At 35.1% G+C, this 23,060-nt stretch overlaps 1 protein-coding gene across 4 annotated transcripts in view; it reads left to right on the top strand.

Annotated features, from left to right (window-relative positions):
- AP3B1 (adaptor related protein complex 3 subunit beta 1) overlaps nucleotides 1-23,060 on the top strand; it is a 275,059-nt gene that overhangs the window by 149,526 nt on the left and 102,473 nt on the right. For all 4 annotated transcript variants that reach the window (XR_009563389.1, XR_009563390.2, XM_030846347.2 and 1 more), the window contains exons 15-17: nucleotides 967-1,143; nucleotides 21,568-21,754; nucleotides 22,725-22,855. Coding sequence is in view for 2 of the 4 variants with exons in the window: in XM_030846347.2 (XP_030702207.1) it covers nucleotides 967-1,143; nucleotides 21,568-21,754; nucleotides 22,725-22,855 (495 nt within the window). In the remaining 2 variants the exon portion in view is untranslated. The remainder of the gene's footprint in view (nucleotides 1-966; nucleotides 1,144-21,567; nucleotides 21,755-22,724; nucleotides 22,856-23,060) is intronic.

Below are 23,060 nucleotides of genomic sequence, written 5' to 3'. Positions count from 1 at the left end.
AAATAGTAATAAAACTAATTTGCATGCTCTAAATAAAATGTTAGTCTTAATGGTGCTGGTGGAAGGTTTCCAATTTGTAACAGAGCATTTATTTTTAAGAAACAAATTATATGGAAATGTAGATAATTGAAAATATATATAATGCCAAAAATGCAGTATTGGACAAATTTATCTTATTCCCATTTCTATTGTTGATGACCAAATAATAGACCAGCATTCATGATTTTATAAGTAGGCCTTGATGATTTTGTCAGTTTTATTTATTTCCAGTGCTGCAGATATAGATACATAGAGGGCAATAACGGTTTTGATTTGGAATCATAGTCTTTAATGGGTCTATTCCTTTTTCTGTATTGTCCATAGATTCTCAAAACGTGGTTTGCAGACCACCTGTCTCCGGAATCATCTGTAATGCTTCATGAAGCATGGATTCCTGGACCCCATCACAGAACTACTGTCTTAGAACTGTTACCAAAACCCTACAGTTTTAGTCATAACCCTAGATGATTTTTATATAGGCATCGAGGTTTGTGAATGCGCTAGAGCAGAGGTCGGCGAACTTTTTCTGTAAATTGCTAGATAAGTAAATATTTTCAGCCTTACGGTCTTTGTTGCAACTACTCTTCTGCTATTATAGCACAGAAGCAGCAACAATGATAAATAAATGGGCATGGCCAGACAGATTTAGCCCAAGAATTGGTGGATCACTGTTAGAATCAAGATTCTAGACCAGTGGTTTTTCCTTTATGAATCTTTTCTTAAGCATTATCTCTGAAATCAGTTTTAATTAGAATTTCTGGTAACTGAAGAAAATTCATAAATACAGGAGGACTTCCTGGATATATGTTAAATAAATTAATAGATGATAAAACCTTTATAATATTTAAAGCCTTTTCTATGTTAATATTAAGGAGAGTATGATTATATTATTTGTAACATTTGTATATAATCTGCTTCTAATATTAGGTTCCTGTGGCTAGAGCAAGTATTCTTTGGCTAATTGGAGAAAACTGTGAACGAGTTCCTAAAATTGCCCCTGATGTTTTGAGGAAGACGGCTAAAAGCTTCACTGGTGAAGATGATCTGGTAAAGCTGCAGATTTTGAATCTTGGAGCAAAACTGTATTTAACCAACTCCAAACAGGTAAGAGACTAATCCTTAGTCTACCTATGTGAAATCTACTTTCCTCTTTGCTCTGATACATTAGTCTGTCCGTTCAACAATTACCAGGTGCCTATTTCTTTTAAGGTTTGACTTTAGATGGTAGTGGTATAAAGAGATGAAATTCCGGTCTAGTAGAGGAGAAAAACATAAAAAAATGAAATAGTATGTGGTAAGTGCTATAATAGAAGTATTGTGATACAGTGGAACTCCAGAGGAGAAAGTTATTGAAAGTCTGAAATAGAAGGAGAGAGGTCAAAATTTCATAAAGGATAAGACTCTTGACTAAGGGCTTGTAAGGAGTAGTTTACCATACAGAATAAGGAAAGAGGAGAGCAGGGGGTCAGAGTCATGAAACAGCTTGTTGCTTTCAGGAAACTTAAAGCTGAGTTTGGAAAGGTAGGCAAGGGCAAGACTTGGAGTGGCAAGTGCTATGGACTTTGTCCCCCATGTGAAGGGAAAGCCGTTCAGTATTTTTTAGTTATTCTCATTTTTTAAAACAGCGTTATAGTCAGATTCGGGAAATGTTGAGATAAGATCAAGTGAGTTCGGCACTGGTGGGCTCTGTGCCTCTCCAGAGGGGTGTGGTGTGTGACTAAGGAATGGCTTTAACCATCACAGCCGTCCTGCACATGTGGCCCAATGACTACGTGGAGCAGGAGCTCTCGGGGTGCTGGTTAATAAGGTAGCCTCTGGGCCTTGCCTCTGACCTAGAGGGAAACCGAAGTCTACGCTTTGCTAAGCCCCACCTGGTGGTTCTGGTGCCCCCCCCCCCAACATTTGAGACCCATTGACAAAGGAGTGCAGTTTCGGGAAGCGCTGACTAGCAAGGGCCCTTCCAGCTGGGAGAATATGTTGAGCTTGTACAGACATGGCCTGTGCTGTTCCCAGCAGTGCCCAGCCCAGCCAAAGTGGGAGCTGCGGCCTGTCTCTCCCACCCACCTGCAGGGTGTGTGCACTTTGGGGGAAGAAGCAGGCATTAAGAAACCAGAGTTAAAAAAAAAAAAAAAAAGTGGTGTAATTGACCAGATTTTCTGTTTAGAATATTCATTTTTTAAATCAGTTGACTCTGAGGAACTGTTGGTAAGAGGAATAGCCTCTATGTATAAAATACATAGAATCACCACTATATATTGGGGTTGGCCAAAAAGTTCATTTGGGTTTTTCCATAAGATGTTGCAGAAAAACCTGAACAAACTTTTTGGCCAACCCAATATAAAATAGGGTCTTTCTCATTCTTCTTCCTTTGTCTGAATAGTTCTTCTCTACAGGTGGAGGGCTTAATCTGGTCAGTGAGACTGGAAAAGGATTCTTGCTCATTTACAGCTAGGACTTACTTAGTAGGCTTTATGCTCTGTGTCCTGTCTCTGTTTCTCCTTAATTTTTCTGACTGGGACTCTTACTTAGCTTCTGTGATTTCCCCCCTTCTATTTCCCACTCTCTGTCTCTGTTCTTGTCCCCCTCCTTCTCTAAAACTCTCTCTACCTGGATATCTCTTTGATAGCCTTCACACACGCACGCACCCCATCTACCGCAGTCTAATGTCTTTGTCATTCTCTCCCTCTTCCATCAGTGTTTGTGTCTCCTTTCTTGTATCTGCTGTGTATCTCTTTGTATGTGTCTCCCTCTCATTCTGCCTTCTTTCCCTACCCATAGATCACATTCTTTCTTCAGTAACCTGATATTGGCCATTCACAATTCTCAGGTTGACTCCTCAAATTCATATATTCATTCATATACTTTCGGATTGTCTTCATCCCTAATTGTGATGTGAGTTGTATTATTATAGCTTTTGCTGATTGGTGTACCAAACTTGTGAGCAAATAATTGCAAATATTTTGAGCATATTTCTATGATTTAGATTTTTTTTTTTACTTTCCGAAGTCTCTTTTATTTTTTCATTTTTTTTACATCTTTTTTTTTTACATCTTAATTGGAGTATAATTGCTTTAATAGTCTGTTAGTTTCTGCTTTATAACAAAGTGAATCAGTTATACATATATATATGTTCCCATATCTCTTCCCTCTTGCGTCTCCCTCCCTCCCACCCTCCCTATCCCACCCCTCTAGGTGGTCACAAAGCACCGAGCTGATCTCCCTGTGCTATGCAGCTGCTTCCCACTAGCTATCTATTATACGTTTGGTAGTGTATATACGTCCATGCCACTCTCGCACTTTGTCACAGCTTACACTTCCCCCTCCGCATATCCTCAAGTCCATTCTCTAGTAGGTCTGTGTCTTTATTCCTGTCTTACCCCTAGGTTCTTCATGACATTTTATTTTCTTAAATTCCATATATATATGTGTTAGCATACGGTATTTGTCTTTCTCTTTCTGACTTACTTCACTCTGTATGACAGACTCTAGGTCCATCCACCTCATTACAAATAGCTCAATTTCGTTTCTTTTTTATGGCTGAGTAATAGTCCATTGTATATATGTGCCACATCTTCTTTATCCATTCATCCGATGATGGACACTTAGGTTGTCTCCATCTCTTGGCTATTGTAAATAGAGCTGCAATGAACATTTTGGTACATGACTCTTTTTGAATTATGGTTTTCTCAGGGTATATGCCCAGTAGTGGGATTGCTGGGTCATATGGTAGTTCTATTTGTAGTCTTTTAAGGAACCTCCATACGTTCTCCATAGTGGCTGTACCAATGCACATTCCCACCAGCAGTGCAAGAGTGTTCCCTTTTCTCCACACCCTCTCCAGCATTTATTGTTTCTAGATTTTTTGATGATGGCCATTCTGACTGGTGTGAGATGATATCTCATTGTAGTTTTGATTTGCATCTCTCTAATGATTGATGATGTTGAGCATTCTTTCATGTGTTTGTTGGCAGTCTGTATATCTTCTTTGGAGAAATGTCTATTTAGGTCTTCTGCCCATTTTTGGATTGGGTTGTTTGTTTTTTTGTTATTGAGCTGCATGAGCTGCTTGTAAATTTTTGCGATTAATCCTTTGTCAGTTGCTTCATTTGCAAATATTTTCTCCCATTCTGAGGGTTGTCTTTTGGTCTTGTTTATGGTTTCCTTTGCTGTGCAAAAGCTTTGAAGTTTCATTAGGTCCCATTTGTTTATTTTTGTTTTTATTTCCATTTCTCTAGGAGGTGGGTCAAAAAGGATCTTGCTGTGATTTATGTCATGGAGTGTTCTGCCTATGTTTTCCTCTAAGAGTTTGATTGTGTCTGCCCTTACATTTAGGTCTTTAATCCATTTTGAGCTTATTTTTGTGTATGGTGTTAGGGAATGATCTAATCTCATACTTTTACATGTATCTGTCCAGTTTTCCCAGCACCACTTCTTGAAGAGGCTGTCCTTTCTCCACTGAGCATTCCTGCCTCCTTTATCAAAGATAAGGTGACCATATGTGTGTGGGTTTATCTCTGGGCTTTTTATCCTGTTCCATTGATCTATATTTCTGTTTTTGTGCCAGTACCATACTGCCTTGATTACTGTAGCTTTGTAGTATAGTCTGAAGTCAAGGAGCCATATTCCTCCAGCTCTGTTTTTCGTTCTCAAGATTACTTTGGCTATTCAGAGTCTTTTGTGTTTTCATACATATTGTGAAATTTTTTGTTCTAGTTCTGTGAAAAATGCCAGTGGTAGTTTGATAGGGATTGCATTGGATCTGTAGATTGCTTTGGGTAGTAGAGTCATTTTCACAATGTTGATTCTTCCAATCCAAAAACATGGTATATCTCTCCATCTATTTGTATCATCTTTCATTTCTTTCATCAGTGTCTTATAATTTTCTGCATACAGGTCTTTTGTCTCCTTAGGTAGGTTTATTCCTATATGTTTTATTCTTTTTGTTGCAGTGGTAAATGGGAGTGTTTTCTTGATTTCACTTTCAGATTTTTCATCATTAGTGTATAGGAATGCCAGAGATTTCTGTGCATTAATTTTGTATCCTGCTACCTTACCACATTCATTGATTAGCTCTAGTAGTTTTCTGGTAGCATCTTTAGGATTCTCTATGTATAGTATTATGTCATCTGCAAACAGTGACAGCTTTACTTTTTCTTTTCCGATTTGGATTCCTTTTATTTCCTTTTCTTCTCTGATTGCTGTGGCTAAAACTTCCAAAACTATGTTGAATAAGAGTGGTGAGAGTGGGCAACCTTGTCTTGTTCCTGATCTTAGTGGAAATGCTTTCAGTTTTTCACCATTGAGGATGATGTTGGCTGTGGGTTTGTCATATATGGCCTTTATTATGTTGAGGAAAGTTCCCTCTGTGCCTACTTCTGCAGGGTTTTTATCATAAATGGGTGTTGAATTTTGTTGAAAGCTTTTTCTGCATCTATTGAGTTGACCATATGGTTTTTCCTCCTTCAGTTTGTTAATATGGTGCATCACATTGATTGATTTGCATATATTGAAGAATCCTGGCATTCCTGGAATAAACCCCACTTGATCATGGTGTATGATCCTTTTAATGTTCTGTTGGATTCTGTTGGCTAGTATTTTGTTGAGGATTTTTGCATCTATGTTCATCAGTGATATTGGCCTGTAGTTTTCTTTCTTTGTGACATTCTTGTCTGATTTTGGTATCAGGGTGATATTGGCCTCTTAGAATGAGTTTGGGAGTGTTCCTCCCTCTGCTGTATTTTGGAAGAGTTTGAGAAGGATAGGTGTTAGCTCTCCTCTAAATGTTTGATAGAATTCGCCTGTGAAGCCATCTGGTCCTGGACTTTTGTTTGTTGGAAGATTTTTTTTTTCTTTTTTTGTGGTACGTGGGCCTCTCACTGTTGTGGCCTCTCCCGTTGCTGAGCACAGGCTCCAGACGTGCAGGCTCAGCGGCCATGGTTCACAGGCCCAGCCACTCCGTGGCATGTGGGATCCTCCTGGACTGGGGCACGAATCCGTGTCCCCTGCATCAGCAGGCGGACTCTCAACCACTGCACCACCAAGGAAGCCCTGTTGGAAGATTTTTAATCACAGTTTCAATTTCAGTGCTTGTGATTGGTTTGTTCATATTTTCCATTTCTTCCTGATTCAGTCTTGGTAGGTTGTGCATTTCTAAGAATTTGTCCATTTCTTCCAGGTTGTCCATTTTATTGGCATAGAGTTTCTTGTAGTAATCTCTCATGATCTAATTCTATTGATTTGAGTCTTCTCCCTTTTTTTCTTGATGAGTCTGGCTAACGGTTTATCAGTTTTGTTTATCTTCTCAAAGAACCAGCTTTTAGGTTTATTGATCTTTGCTGTCATTTCCTTCATTTCTTTTTCATTTATTTCTTTCCTGATCTTTATGATTTCTTTCCTTCTGCTAACTTTGGGGGTTTTTTGTTCTTCTTTCTCTAATTGCATTACGTGCAAGGTTAGGTTGTTTATTCGAGATGTTTCCTGTTTCTTAAAGTAGGATTGTATTGCTGAACTGCTTTTGCTGCATCCCATAGGTTTTGGGTCGTCCTGTCTCCATTGTCATTTGTTTCTAGGTATTTTTTGATTTCCTGTTTGATTTCTTCAGTGATCACTTCGTTATTAAGTAATGTATTGTTTAGCCTCCATGTGTTTTGTATTTTTTACAGATCTTTTCCTGTAATTGATATCTAGTCTCATAGCGTTGTGGTCGGAAAAGATACTTGATACAATTTCAATTTTCTTAAATTTACCAAGGCTTGATTTGTGACCCAAGATATGACCTATCCTGGAGAATGTTCCATGAGCACTTGAGAAGAATGTGTATTCTGTTGTTTTTGGATGGAATGTCCTATAAATATTAATTAAGTCCATCTCGTTTAATGTATCATTTAAAGCTTGTGTTTCCTTATTTATTTTCATTTTGGATGATCTGTCCATTGGTGAAAGTAGGGAGTTAAAGTCCCCTACTATGAATGTGTTACTGTCGATTTCCCCTTTTATGGCTGTTAGTATTTGCCTTATGTTTTGAGGTGCTCCTATGTTGGGTGCATAAATATTTACAATTCTTATATCTTCTTCTTGGATCGATCCCTTGATCATTATGTAGTGTCCTTCTTTGTCTCTTCTAATAGTCTTTATTTTAAAGTCTATTTTGTCTGATATGAGAATTGCTACTCCAGCTTTCTTTTGATTTCCATTTGCATGGAGTATCTTTTTCCAACCCCTCACTTTCAGTGTGTTTGTGTCCCTAGGTCTGAAGTGGGTCTCTTATAGATAGCATATGTATGGGTCTTCTTTCCGTATCCATTAAGCCAGTCTATGTCTTTTGGTTGGAGCATTTAATTCATTTACATTTAAGGTAATTATAAATATGTATGTTCCTATTACCATTTTCTTAATTGTTTTGGGTTTGCTTTTGTAGGTCTATTCCCTCCCCTTTTGTTTCCTGCCTAGAGAAGTTCCTTTAGCATTTGTGGTAAAGCTGGTTTGGCGGTGCTGAACTCTCTAAGCTTTTGCTTTTCTGTAAAGGTTTTAATTTCTCCATCAAATCTGAATGAGATCCTTGCTGGGTAGAGTAATCTGGGTTGTAGGTTTTTCTCCTTCATCACTTTAAATATGTCCTGCCAGTCCCTTCTGGCTTGCAGAGTTTCTGCTTAAAGATCAACTGTTAACCTTATGGGGATTCCCTTGTGTGTTATTTGTTGTTTTTCCCATGCTGCTTTTAATATGTTTTCCTTGTAATTAATTTTGACAGTTTGATTAATATGTGTCTTGGCGTGTTTCTCCTTGGATTTGTCCTGTATGGGACTCTGTGTGCTTCCTGGACTTGATTAACTATTTCCTTTCCCATATTAGGGAAGTTTTCAACTATAATCTGTTCAAATATTTTCTCAGTCCGTTTCTTTTTCTCTTCTTCTTCTGGAACTCCTATAATTCGAATGTTGGTGCGTTTAATGTTGTCTCAGAATTTTCTGAGACTGTCTTCAGTTATTTTCATTCTTTTTTCTTTATTCTGCTCTGCAGTAGTTATTTCCACTATTTTATCTTCCAGGTCACTTATGCATTCTTATGATTTAGATTTTATCTTTACATTTTAAGTCGGTTTTTGAAAGGAATCAGTTAATCATTTCCAAGTGCCATGTAGATTAATTCATGCAGTGAGTTATTTTTAAAAAACTGAGTAAAAGAGAGGAAACCTATGTTTGCTGTTGAGTTGCTTGTTTATTGATAAAAACACTGTTTTAGCCTGACACTCACTGTTCTTACTAAATTCATGTAGTACTATGAACGTCAACATAACACCTAGAATATTATGATTGTTATGACTCTATGATAACAATGGTTTGGCTACTCTAAGTGAGCTTATAGATTATCATAAAAGAAAAGTAATACAAATTAGTATGGTAATCAAGACTGAAGTAGATATGTCTTACAAAACTAAATGAAGGTTCTTTCCTTGGCTTTCTTCTTTGTAGCTGTAAATAACCAATAATGGAATGTAGTACTGTGTGTTCAGAAATTTTAGAGTGTATTCCATATCTTTTTATTAAGTGAATCTGAAGATAACATAGATTGCACTCAGCTATTTTTTTTTTTTCTTGAATTCAGTTTTGGAACTCAGCTTCTGAAGTGTTGTATTGTGTATTTTAGAATGATACTTCAGGATAACCACATAGACTTGACCACCAGCTGGTGAAAATATAGTTATGTTTAGAAAAACAACTCATTGTTTTTAAATGATTAAACATAAAAATAGATGAACAAATGTAAGGTATCCTGTAGAGTTGTGTTCTGTTCTCCAGTTTCTCATTTCTCAAGAAAAGGAGTTTGAGAGAATTCATAAATGGAAATTAACGTCAAAGGATGATTTTTTTATGTACCATCAGCTTGACAGGGTTTTTAAGTTGTATGATTCATAATCCGTTGGATGTGAGATGAGAGTAAAATGATTGCTTTCACCTAAATGTAAAAAAAAATATTTTCTATATGTGTTTATTTTAACCATCTTTAACACTGAACTAGGAAGACCAGGCCACAGAGTTCAGGGAGTGGTTTGCCATGAAATCCCAACATTTATTTGTAGATCTGTTTTTCCTGTGGCCTAGATCTCTCAGTGAGCATTTTCAGATTTTTTATTGAAATATTTAGTTTTAGGGGATGGCTACATTGCTTTTTATAAGATTTGGCACATTGTATTCATTTGTATACCTAAGGAATAATTGAATAATAAGCTTCTTTAATATCGCAAATGTTTTTACCTGGTGTAAAGAAGAGTTTGAAACTTAGTTAACAGTTTGCTGTTGGTATGGTTGAGCAAACTCCTACTGGACAACTATAAACTTGGGAAAAATACAAAAAGTAAATAACTGCCTCAAGTCTCAAAAGAGTAAATAAAAGTGGGAAGATTCTTAAGGGAAACGGACACTTAAAAGAAGAGAGTGGCACAGAGTGAATTTCCCCACTTTTATGGCTCTTATCCTGAGTTCAGGCTACAGTTGGCACTGTACACAGAAGCTGAAATCCCAGAAGGAAACCCAGAGTCCTTCTGGCCTGAGGAAGTAGAGGACAGAGTTTAAGAAAACTCCTGGGAATTCCCCGGCGGTCCAGTGGTTAGGACTCTGCTCTTTCACTGCTGAGGGCCCGGGTTCAATCCCTGGTCGGGGAACTAAGATCCCACAAGCTGCTTGGTGAGGCCAAAAAAGAAAACTACTACCAAAGATATTGAAAAGTTAAGGAAGAATTCTAGAAAGCAGTGAGCCAGTGTGGGGAGCCTCAAAATCTGTGAATACTTTTGCTCAGATCTCTGGCTGACACCTGAACCACACATATGCATGGTGGATTCAGAACAGCACAGTTAATAATAAAGGAACTGAACTGGAATTTGAACAGCACTGAAACAGACAAAGTTTGTGCTTTGAACCCAACCTAGAGTATAGCAACATCCAGGGTCTCTACAATGTAACATTCATAATGTCCAAGATAAATCCAAAATTGCTCAATATAAGAACTAGAACAGTGAATTATTGTTTAACAGGTATAGAATTTCAATTTGTGAAGATACAAAAATTTCTGGAGATTAATGGTGGTAATGGTTGCATAACACTGAACTACACACTTAAAAATGGTTGCAGTGGTAAATTTTATGTTTATTTTTACCACAATAATGAAGAAGACCAGGAAAATGTGATCAGTTTAAAAACAAACAAACAAACAAACAAAAACCAGAAACCAACTTCTAGATGACCCAGATGTGGAAATTTGCAGGCAGAATTTTGAAGCAGCTTTTGTAAATGGTTGATGACATAGAGGAAAATGTATTCACAATAGATGAAAAGATAACTCTCAGCAGAGAAATAAAAACTATAAAAAATAATAAAATGGAAGTTGTAGAACTGAAAAATACAGTACCCAAAAAATCCAACATTTTGTCTATCTTTAGCATTATATATTCTTTGATATTTTAATTTTTTTCAGTATGGAGATATAAAGCTGTTCATATAGTTTTTTAAAAACTGTTGCCTTATGATTAAGACTCTGTAGATGAACTTCTTCTGTAAGCTTCTTTAATTTTCTGACTTCGAGCTCTTTCAGATGGAAGTTTAGAAAGCAGTTTAACTGTATGTGATGCCTGCCATAGAACTATTTAATGTCAATTACTGGGAGGCAGGTGGTGATTCAGAGTACAGGCTCTAATGTTAGACTGTCTGACTTCAAATCATGTTTTGCCACTTACTAGCTACATGATTTTAGACAGATTATACAATACAACCTACCTAATCTAATTTCTAATCTGTAAAGTGGAAGTTATAATCATACAGTCAGTTATTTATAATGCAACATATATGTTCCTAAAAATCACTGTGCTTTACAGAAACGCACAATAGCAACCACAGGGATTATTGCAAAAGTGAAACCAGAGGCACAACACTCAAAAAATTCATTGGTGACACAAAAAAGAAAAAAAAAAAAAGAGCAGTAAAAACAAGAGAATAGTTTTACACATGTTAAATGGTTAAGAAATACATAAATACTACAATGAATCTAGCTTTTTACTTTTAGAAAGACCTGACTTGTGGAAACGGGTGTTTTTTATGAGTTATGTCATGGAAGCAGGGTTAATTTGAATATGGATGGAAAGTTGTACTGGCACATGTGGCTAAATGTAGCCCATAATACGTGTGCTTATCTGAGATAGATGTTTGAGGTGGATATGTTTCTTTATTCCTGCACAGCCCAGTTCAGCTGGGTGCAGCTTTCTGCCTTTACCTGATTTTTCTTACTGATGTAATCATGCCAAAGCAAACACAAAATTTACATTGTGCCCAAACTGGCCCTGCTGTGTCAACTGAATTAGAGCAAATCCTGCTTTTTCATAAACCTAGTTTACACTGTTAACCAACTGCTAGATTTTTCTTAGAGAATATGATTATTTACAGTCAGAAAACTAGTTATTGAGAATCTCTATGCTCATTTTAAAAAAGCACTCCATTGGGGTTTATCAACCTGAGAAAAGGGTGCTGAAATTCCTCTTTTGTTGTTTATGAAGAAAAAAATTGTTTGATATGAATATCAAGAGTAAAAGCACTGGTAGAATACTCTCACAAGTAGAGTAATTTCACTGTTATATGGGGGGAAAAGTTGAACAACATTGAAACCGGTTGAAGTTGCTAAAACTCTTCAGCTCTTAAGACATGGTATAAAAATTTAGCATGACTTCCTTGAAATAGTCTACTGAGGTCTGAGACAGAAAGCTATGATTTGATTAAACTGATTAATAGTAATTAAAAATTAATGAGTAAAGGGTACATCTGTTTCTAAACTTTCTCTAATAGTGTATCATCTTTTAAATGTAGTGATAAGTAATATAAGTTAATGTTTTACTTAGCCTATGTTTTTATTTTATTTAATTAATTAATTAATTTATTTTTTTGGCGGTACGCGGGCCTCTCACTGTTGTGGCCTCTCCCATTGCGGAGCACAGGCTCCGGATGCGCAGGCTCAGCGGCCATGGCTCACGGGCCCAGCCACTCCGCGGCATGTGGGATCTTCCTGGACCGGGGCACGAACCCGTGTCCCCTGCATCGGCAGGCGGACTCTCAATCACTGCACCACCAGGGAAGCCCTATGCTTTAATTTTTAAATATAAAATATTGCAAACTTATAGAATAGTATAAAATAGCATAAATACATAAAGAGGCATACCTCACTTTATAGTGCTTTACAAGTATTGTGTTTTTTACAGATTGAAGGTTTGCGGCTACCTTGTGTCGAGCAAGTCTGCTGGCACCATTTTTCCAACAGCATTTGCTCACTTCCTGTTTCTCTGTCACGTTTTGGTAATTCTTGCAATATTTTCAAACTTCTTCTTTATTACTATATTCTGATCTGTGATCAGTGGTCTTTGATTCTACTAAGATTCACTGAAGGCTCAGATGATAGCATTTTTTAGCAATAAAGGATTCGTTTTGTTTTTTTTATTTTTTTATGTTAGTGAATTTTTAAAAATTGAAGTATAGTTGATTTACAATGTTGTGTTAGTCTCTGATGTACAGCAAAGTGATTCAGATATTTATATATACATATATATTCATTTTCAGATTATTTTCCATTATAGGTTATTACAGGATATTGAATATAGTTCTGTGTACTATATACAGTAGGACCTTGTTGTTTATCTATTTTATATATAGTAGTTTGTATCTACTAATCCCAATCTCCTAATTTATCCCCCCCACTCCGCACCCTTTCCTCCTCCTTTGGTAACCATAAGTTTGTTTTCTAAGTCTGTGAGTCTGTTTCTGTTTTGTAAATAAGTTCATTTGTACTATTTTTTAGATTCCATCTGTGAGTGATATCATATGATATTTGTCTTTCTCTGTCCGGTTTATTTCACTTAGTATGATAATCTCTAGGTCCATCCATGTTGCTGCAAAAGGCATTATTTCATTCTTTTTATGGCTGAGTAATATTCCATTGTATATATACACCACATCTTCTTTATCCATTCATCTGTTGATGGACACTCAGGTTGCTTTCATGTCTTGGCTATTGTGAATAGTGCTACAGTGAACACTTGGGTGCATGTATCTTTTCGAATTATGGTTTTCTCTGGATATATGCCCAGGAGTGGGATTGCTGGATCATATGGTAACTCTATTTTTAGTTTTTTAAGGAACCTCCATACTGTTCTCCATAGTGGCTACACCAATTTACATTCCCACCAACAGTGTAGGAGGGTTCCTTTTTCTTCCTCTCCAGCATTTGTACATTGTTTTTTTAGACATACTGCTGTTGCACACTTAAGAGACTACAGTATAATAAACATAGCTTTTATATGTACTGGGAAACCAACATGTTTGTGTCACTCACTTTATTGAGATGACCTTTAACCAGACCCGTAATATCTCCAAGGTATCCTATATATGTACCACTAAGATTAAGTCAGTGTGTTTGCCATAATTTTTTTTAAAGGGATATAACAGGTAGAGCTAAGATCTCAAGTTCCTGTTCACACCTTTCTTACTTCCCCATTGGTAACCACTGTCATATTATTGGTGTGTTTTAATCATACATGTTTTGTATTGTTGTTACATAAGTATGTATCCATAAACAATGTATTTTTTGTTTTGTGTGTTTTCAAATTTTACATAAGTAGTATTCTACTTTATGTATACTTTCACAATTAAACTATTTTTACTTAATGTGTTTTTAAAATATTGAGGTATGTAGCTATAGTTCATTTATTTTAATTACTGTCTCATTTTCTTTGAGACAGTTACTTTTTTTTTTCTGCTTTTCAAGAAGAAAGTGCTTCATGGAGTATCCTTAGTACTTATATTTTCTTTGTATCACTTTTCAGGTTCAGTTTTTGATTCTTAGTGAGAAATTTTATAAATCACAGTGATGTTTTGGGGATCCTTCCTGAAGTTTTCTCTTGCCCTGTGATTCGGTCTTTGGAGAAATCTACCCCCACTCCCAGCCCCTTTAATATAACTTAAAAAAAGGGCTCAGGCTCTATGCGGTGACATTTATACCCTTTCTTGGATATATTTTCTTGTCAAGTAAATATAATATATAAAGGAAAAACTCACTCATGTTGACAAAAATGTGTATACTGTTAAATTTTTAAAAACCTGTTGCTTTTCTATACATTAACAACAAACTACAAGAAAGAGAAATTAAGGAAACAGCCCCATTTACCATTACATCAAAAAGGATAAAATACCTGGGAATAAACCTATCTAAGGAGATAAAAAGACCTATACTTGGAAAACTATAAGACACTGATGAAAGAAATTGAAGATGACGCAAACAAATTGAAAGATATACCATGTTCTTAGATTGAAAGAATTACTATTGTTAAAATGACCATACTACCCAAGGCAATCTACAGATTCAATGCAATCCTTATCAAAATACCAATGGCATTTTTTACGGAACTAGAACAAGTAATTGCAGAATTTGTATGAAAACACAAAAGACCCCAAATAGCCAAAACAATCTCGGGAAAGAACAGAGCTGGAGGAATCATGCTCCTTGACTTCAGACAATACTACAAAGCTACAATAATCAAAACAGTATGGTTCTGTCACAAAAACAGACACATAGATCAATGAACACAATAGAGAACCCAGAAATAAACCCACACACTTATGGTTAATTAATCTATGAGAGAAGAGGCAAGAATATACAGTGGAGAAAAGACAGTCTCTTCAATAAGTGGTTCTGGAAAAACTAGACAGCTACGTGTAAAACAATGCAATTAGAACCTTCTCTAACACCATTTACAAAAATAAACTCTAATGGATTAAAGACCTAAATGTAAAACCGGATACTATAAAATTCCTAGAGGAAAACACAGAACACTCTTTGACATAAATCACAGCAATATTTGTTTGGATCCATCTCCTAAAGCAAAGGAAATAAAAGCAAAAATAAACAAATTGGACCTAATTAAACTCAAAAGCTTTTGCACAGCAAAGGAAACCACCAACAAAATGAAAAGACAACCCGCTGAATGGGAGAAGATATTTGCAAATGATATGATCGATAAGGGGTTAATATCCAACATATATAAACAGCTCATATGGCTCAACATCATAAAAGCAAATAATTTGTTTGGAAAATGGGCAGAACTGAATAGACATTTTTCCAAATAGGAAATGCAGATGGCCAGAAAGCACATGAAAAGATACTCAACATTGCTAATCGTTAGGGAAATGCAAATCAAAACCACAATGAGATATTACTTCACACCTGTTAGAATGGCTGTCATCAAAAAACACACAAATAACAAATGTTGGTGAGGATGTGGAGAAAAGGGAATCCTTGTACACTGTTGGTGGGAGTGTAAATTGGTGCAGCCACTGTGGAAAACAGTATGGAGGTTTCTCAAAAAACTAGAAATAGAACTGCCATATTCAGAAAGATACATGCATCCCAATGTTCATAGCAACATTATTTACAATTGCCAGGCTGTGGAAGCAACCTAATTGTTAATCAACAGATGAGAGATAGCCTCATCCACCAGAGGGCAGACAGCAGAAACAAGAAGAACTACAATCCTGCAGCCTGTGGAACAAAAACCACGTTCACAGAAAGATAGACAAGATGAAAAGGCAGAGGGCTATGTACCAGATGAAGGAACAAGATAAGACCCCAGAAAAACAACTAAATGAAGTGGAGATAGGCAACCTTCCAGAAAAAGAATTCAGAATAATGATAGTGAAGATGATCCAGGACCTCGGAAAAAGAATGGAGGCAAAGGTCGAGAAGGTGCAAGAATCATTTAGCAAAGACCTAGAAGAATTAAAGAACAATCAACAGATGAATGGATAAACAAGATGTGAGATATATATATATATATATATATATATATATATATATATATATATAATATAGGGTTGGCCAAAAAGTTCATTTGTGTTTTTCCGTAAGATCTTACAAAAAGCCATAAAAAAGAATAAAAATTTTGCCATTTGCAATAATGTGGATGGACTTGGAGGGCACTATGCTAAGTGGAATAAGTCAGACAGAGAAAGACAAATACTATAAGATATCACTTATATGTGGAATCTAAAAAATACAACAAACTAGTGAATAAAACGAAAAAGAAGCAGCCTCACAGATACAAACTGGTGGTTTCCAATGGGGAGAAGGAAGGGTGGATGGGCAGTATAGGGGTGAGGGAGGTGAGAAAGGGTTGTTATGAGATTATCTGAAATCATCTGTGTGAAACTTTTGAAAATTGTAAAGCACTATAGAGTTTAAAGAATCTTGCATTCAATAAAATTTTCTTAATTAAAAAAATTTAAAGAATCCTGCCTAGTCATGAAGTGATGAAATTGATTAGATAGAACACTAGTACTGCTTAGATTTGCCTCTGGTCTATGTTAAGAATTTTATGTAGTTCTCCTTCCTTTACCAAATGCGTTTGCCAGTATCCTTCTGTTTAAAAATTACAACTATGTGGAACTAATTTTAAATGCTGAATTCTGTATACTTTTTTATATTCCTTAAACTGATATATATCTAAGCTGATTTTAGGACTATATATATATATATTTTTGATAGGACTATAATTTAAGAGACCTTTTTTTATTATTTTGTGCTGACCTATATAATATTTAAAGAAGGCTATTGTTTGAGCAAATATTTACCAGTTTATTACTTGTCAGAGTATTTAGGTAAAAATATGATGCCCATATTTTGAGAAGGTTTTTTTTAAATAATGGATTTCTCAATAATTATATGGCATTCCCCAAAATTCATTTTTCCTATGTCACAGTGACTTAGAGTTAATCCAAAGTAATTGATGTAAATAGTGTCTGGATGGCATTGACCATTAGTTGGTACCAGAAATGATTCCTTAAATCTAAGCAGCAAAATAATAATAAGACAAAAATTTAATACATAGCTATATATAAGCTATTGAGTATTTCTGTTATTTATGGTACTTTTGTTATTCTCTTTGCTTGTCTTGTATAATTTTATGAATAAAATCCATTTAAATTTACTATTAAACATCCCACCTGGGTTTTTTTTTGTTCTTTGGTTTTTTTCCGGCTGCATTGGGTCTTTGTTGCTGCACGCAGGCTTTCTCTAGTTGTGGCGAGCAGGGGCTACTCTTCGTTGCGGTGCGCGGGCTTCTCATTGCAGTGGCTTCTCTTGTTGAGAAGCACAGGCTCTAGGCGCGTGGGCTTCAGTAGTTGCAGCGTGCAGGCTCTAGGGCGCAAAGGCTTCAGTAGTTGTGGCACACGGGCTTAGTTGCTCCGCAGCATGTGGGATCTTCCTGGACCAAGGATCGAACCCGTGTTCCCTGCATTGGCAGGCAGATTCTTAACCACTGCACCACCAGGGAAGTCCCTCCATGTTGTCCTTCTAACCTCTGCCATGGTTTTGTCTAGTGACCTGTAAGATACAAGTGCAGTGAACAGAGATTTCATTTTAAAATGTGAAACATTTAAATTGGAAAGACTTTGACTTTCTTTTCCCAGTCTTTTTGAGATGCAACATGACTAACCTCTCCCTTTAGAGCAGCATATAGGATGTGTGCTGATAAAATGAAGTGTGCCCTGGCGAGGCAGGTATGAAAGGCTAAGTCCTTCGCTTTTCTAGTGGTGGTGACATAAGTGTTTAAGTGTTTTATCTGATGGTAACTTGATGACACAACAGGCAAGTTGTGTCATGGCCTGTGCAAAGCATGAAGCTCCCAGCTGTCAGTGGATGGAGTAAGAGGAAAACATGGGAAGTTAGAGGTTGGTTGTGGATGAAATATGTGCAGGAGGTAGAGACAGAACAGTCTTGCTATAGGCCATTGAAGAGAGTGGCCAGAGCACTCTCACTACAGTAGTTTTGTCATTTATTGTGTACTGTAAATCTCAAAACCTATTTATTATTTGCCAGTTATTGTTTTATTTTGTTATAAATCCAGCAGCAATAAATTCTTAAAACTTGAAGTGTACATTTAATGAAGAATGAAGAACTGAATTTTTGTGTATCATGATTTAACATGCACAAAATGTTCATCAACTTTTACCATCCACCATGAAAATCATAGTGATATAAATCTGCTCCAACAGGATCAGCATCTACTTAAAAAGTTAGGAGGTATTTTAGGAAGACTAAGCCTCAAGATGACAATTTAATGTATACAGGTGCCAAATATATTTACATGTCTCTGTGAAACATGATCTCATATAGATCAAATAACTGTTTTTTAAAATTTAATTTTGTTCATTTTTTATTCTAAGTTTTCTTTTGCACATATGAGAAATGAAGCAATAATGGTTAATGTATTTCTCCATTAGCAGAAAAAGGACCTGAATGATGCTGGTTTTCAAATAGAAAAGCAATTAATTCCAATAATAGTTTGACCATTTTTACTCAAAGCTTTTGTACATTTCTTCTGTCAGTGTAAATGGAATCAAAGTAAAGCTTTTGGAAGTTTATTCTGTCAAAATCGCCGTAAATGCTGTTGTAAATTTAAAAGCCCCAATGTGGCTTTCACTGAACGGATGTTGTCATGGTAAAATCAACGTTCTTATTAAATTAAGAAAACTGTGGAACAGAAATATTTTGGGAATTGGTTGTGGTGCATGCATACTCACTCTGCTTATTCTACCAAGTGAAATAAAACTGTAATGGTCAAAATTACTGATATTTGATATGTGTAGTTTAACTGAACTACAGGATTCTTGTGATGAAGCTAATATTGAAAAAGCATACTTAGGCATGACACCACACACTCTCATACGCAATTCTTTTTGCTGCATGTGACCAGTGGGATTTTAGAAATGTGATTTTATGAAAAACTGCTTTGTAAATTAGCCTGTGTTCGATATTGGCTTTTTTGCCCGGGGCGGGTAGGTGGAGGAGTAGATTAAGTGAAACTTTTGTGTATTGGTTAGACTTTGATTCAAAATCATTTCGAAATCTTTAAAGTGTTTATCAGGTAGAGCACCAAAAACCTTCAGCTTTTGAAAATTTTAGCAAATAACAATTCTTAGAAACAAATCTTGCAAACAGAAAGACATTGAAATGTATCCCTATAAAAACGAAGGAAGAACTGAACAAATTAAATGGTAAGAGCTAAAAATTTACTTTAGAAGTTCTATCATTTGCAGTATCTCAACTATGGTGAAGACTTTTCTGATGGAACTCCTATTTTTGTGGTTAAGTTTATATTTTTATTAGAATGAAGTGAAATCGAGGAGGCAGTTGGTTTTGCATTATCTAAATTTGATGAAATTTTTGTTTACAGTATAGAAGAGAATTATTTAAAAGTTTTATCTCATAAAGATAGTTTTATTGAATGGAGGGGGGAAAGTTAAATATCTAGGCTTGAAATATTTACAGATTTTAACATAAAAGAAAGCATTGAGAATATCCTTGTATTCAACAGAGTTTTCTCTGTACTTACCAGATCATTCATTTGATCTGTAAAGACTTTTTTTTCCATTAAAAATATTATGTTCTATAGAGAAGAGTAAGTTGCAAATGTCAACATTTTCATATTTGGTGATCATAAAATTCAGTTTTGAAGAAGATTGTAGGCAATTTTATTTTCTTTAATTTAAAAATAATAAGACCATATAAAAATATGTTCTTCAAATAAATACCAATGATTTGGTTTTAGAGATAGAGCTAAGAAATTGATTAAAGTATATGAATAAATACATAATCTGAGTGAAAATTATTCTGCTTATGTTTTTAATGCATCATCGAACATGGATATGAGTTTATCTTTTAGAATTTTATTTTTGAAAATACATTTTTGGTAGAACTGTTTCATAACCTACCAATATAATAAAACAAGTTTTACAGTCAATAAATACATATTATAGAAATTACATAATTTTAATTACTTAAAATTTTCTATCTCAGTTTCAATAGTGTCTGTTAATATTTTGAAATAATTTAATTTCCTAAACATTAATTTCAGGGATCAGAAATAAAAGCAAGATGAATCAGGCCACTAACTCAAAAAATTATTTCGATGAATAGACTTATTTTCTTTTTCTGATTTATTTTAGTTCCATATTCTAAATCTCAACACTCAAAAATAGACTTTAGAGTTAACCTAGTTATAGATTCTCACTCTACATTTGAGGAAACTAACAGTTGGGTGTATTTTTCCCAGGTTATCCCAGCAAGCTGATTACACAGTCCAGTGTACAACACTTCCTTTTGACCTGTATTACTCATTTGGTGACTATTTTGCTAATCGTCCTTAAAAATCAGTCATAGAATTTTTCTTATCTGAGGTTGAACCAACATGGTCTAATAATTAGTGGATAGCAGTAGTTGGTAACCAAATTTAGAATAGCTCTATTAACATTTTTCACTTGTATTTTTTGTAGTTCTGCTTTAGTAAAACTAGGTTAATGGTTTTTAAATAGATTATTACTGAAAGAAGGTTGCTTTTTATCCAAATCAGTTATCTTAACGAATTAATATTGTAAAAGTTTACCACACCATTCCTGTACTTTGGCTTATTGTTATAGAACTATCTTTAGCTTTGCCTGACTTCATTGATTTTATTTTTTTTAATCCACTTCTAATGTCTGTAAAATGTTCTAATGCAGATGTTTATTTTTTCCATGTATTATGAATCCTATTTATAGTTAGAATTGTATGTGTGTAACCTTCTAAATTAAAATTATGCTTTTTCAATAAAATAACTGGAGTTTAAAATACAAACCTATTTTGTTAACATTTCAATTTTGGTTTAATTATTATTAAAATTATCTCAATATATGTTAATGTAGTACATTCAGAAATTGACTTAGGAAATCTTATTATAGTGTAAAAGCTGCTATAATAAGTTGTTCCCTAACATAAATAAATAAATGACCAATATTACCAGAGGCTATAAGCAACATGGGGAAAAAAATGGAAGTCTTTTATCCTAGTTTTTAGAGGGCATCAGCAGCTTGCTTTTATGAAAAAGTAACAGCTAAATGCACTGCAAATAATTTGCAGTAATCCAGTTCAGTGATTCATGTGTCTGCTTTAATGGGTCATAATTCAGGGTAAAGTAACTGAGTGCAGTCAGAGTGCAGACACTGCTTATGCCAGGGACAGTATCTCTTCATAAAACACACCTCAGGAGAAGCAGTTTGCCAGCCCCCTAATACTCTCTGATGTTTTGATGTCCTGCATATTTTTCCGATTAAGTTTTGAGTGCCATGTTTTTAGTTGTATTTCCACATTCATTATTCTCACGTAGACCCTTCAGCGGGTTTGCCATATATGATTATTTTTTTAATGATGCCTTTCTTTCCACTTCAGCAGTTTAATAATCTAGCACATGGCTGCTTCTCGGTACTCAGCATTCACCTCCCCAATACTGAAGAGGACATGTGCTTTGGCTTCAGAATTCCATTTGCAGCGTTAGAAATGCATATTCCCTATGGAACAACATTTGTTTGACATAACCATTCATTTTTATTACCTCTTTAAATATGTTTATCCAGAGTTATCAATAATCATAAATAACTATTCTCATCTTGTTCTGTTTTTTTCCAACAGACAAAATTGCTTACCCAGTACATATTAAATCTCGGCAAGTATGATCAAAACTACGACATCAGAGACCGTACAAGATTTATTAGGCAGCTTATTGTTCCGAATGAGAAGAGTGGAGCTTTAAGTAAATATGCCAAAAAAATATTCCTGGCTCAAAAACCAGCACCACTGCTTGAGTCTCCTTTTAAAGGTACTATTATCAGAATATACCTGCAAAATATTTGTTGTCTAAAAAATTACGACATTATATCCCATTTCTAACATGTTTAAAATTTATCTCTTAGAAAATATGTGATTAGCATATGTAAATATATAAGAACAGTGTGCTTTCTACTCATTCATCTGTTCTCCAACGCAAGCTTTATAGTAGTTCGTGTTTTTATAGACCTTATTTACCTAAAGAATTTCAATCTTCTGATTTTATTTTTATTCTAACCAGATGACTTGGCTGAACAGTAGATAAAAGCTGTGTTGTTCTTGCAGACATTGACTTCATCTCTGTTTTAAATAGATAGCTTTGTTTAATAAGGAGTATATAATTCAACTTAATACTTAGTTGTTATTAAATAAATATTCTGTGTACACTAACATAAGCTTTTCCAGGAAGAATTATTTCATAAAAATATCCCTTTATATTTGTTTGCTTTTCAAAGATGGAAGTTGACTTATTTTCCCCAGCGTTTTAAAAGGAGTGTTTATTTTCTCAGTTTAACAAGTAGCCATTACAGTGGGAATTAAATGATTATATACTTTGGTTTTCATATAATTTCTTATTTAATGTTGTAAAGCGATAAAAAGCAGTTCAGTTTTGTAGAAAAACTATTAAAATTCTGAATGTGTTTGTGGCAAGACATGTATATGGATTGTTTAACTGTGCTGTCATTCTTAATGTTCACAGTAAAGTAATGTTTAGAGAAGCTACATATCAGAGCAACACCTCTAAACACACTGACTGATTAGCTTTTTTATTGACCATTATGGGGGAGATTATTGTAATCTATGGACTGAAATCAGTTTTTTGACCTATGAAGAGCTTCCTAGTTTATATTTATTCCTTGACATTTGAGGTAATATGCCAATTACCTTGAGCTCTGATTAGGATTGTTCTCTGTTATATACAGCTCATATTGTTTATTTTATATTTTCCTCTATTTTAATAGGTAGGGATCATTACCAGCTTGGCACTTTGTCTCATACTCTCAACACTAAAGCTACTGGGTACCTGGAATTATCTAATTGGCCAGAGGTGGCGCCTGACCCATCAGTTCGAAATGTAGAAGTAATAGAGTTGGTAAGTTGACCTTTCTGAAATTAATTTTGTCAAGCAGTGGGAGATTCTGGAATAACTATTGTTTTATATAAAAGCTTTTTTGGTGGATTGAAAATTGCTCTGGTATTTCTAAATGTAATGTGTTAGACATCTTGCTGCTATGAGAAATAAATATTGTAGTATTCCTATGTCATTGTACATGTACTGTTCCTTTTCTTCAAGGAAA

The sequence above is a fragment of the Globicephala melas genome, chromosome 3 (assembly GCF_963455315.2).
Source record: "Globicephala melas chromosome 3, mGloMel1.2, whole genome shotgun sequence".
NCBI classification, from domain to species: Eukaryota; Metazoa; Chordata; class Mammalia; order Artiodactyla; family Delphinidae; genus Globicephala; species Globicephala melas.
This window is presented reverse-complemented; position numbering and strand designations above follow the sequence as displayed.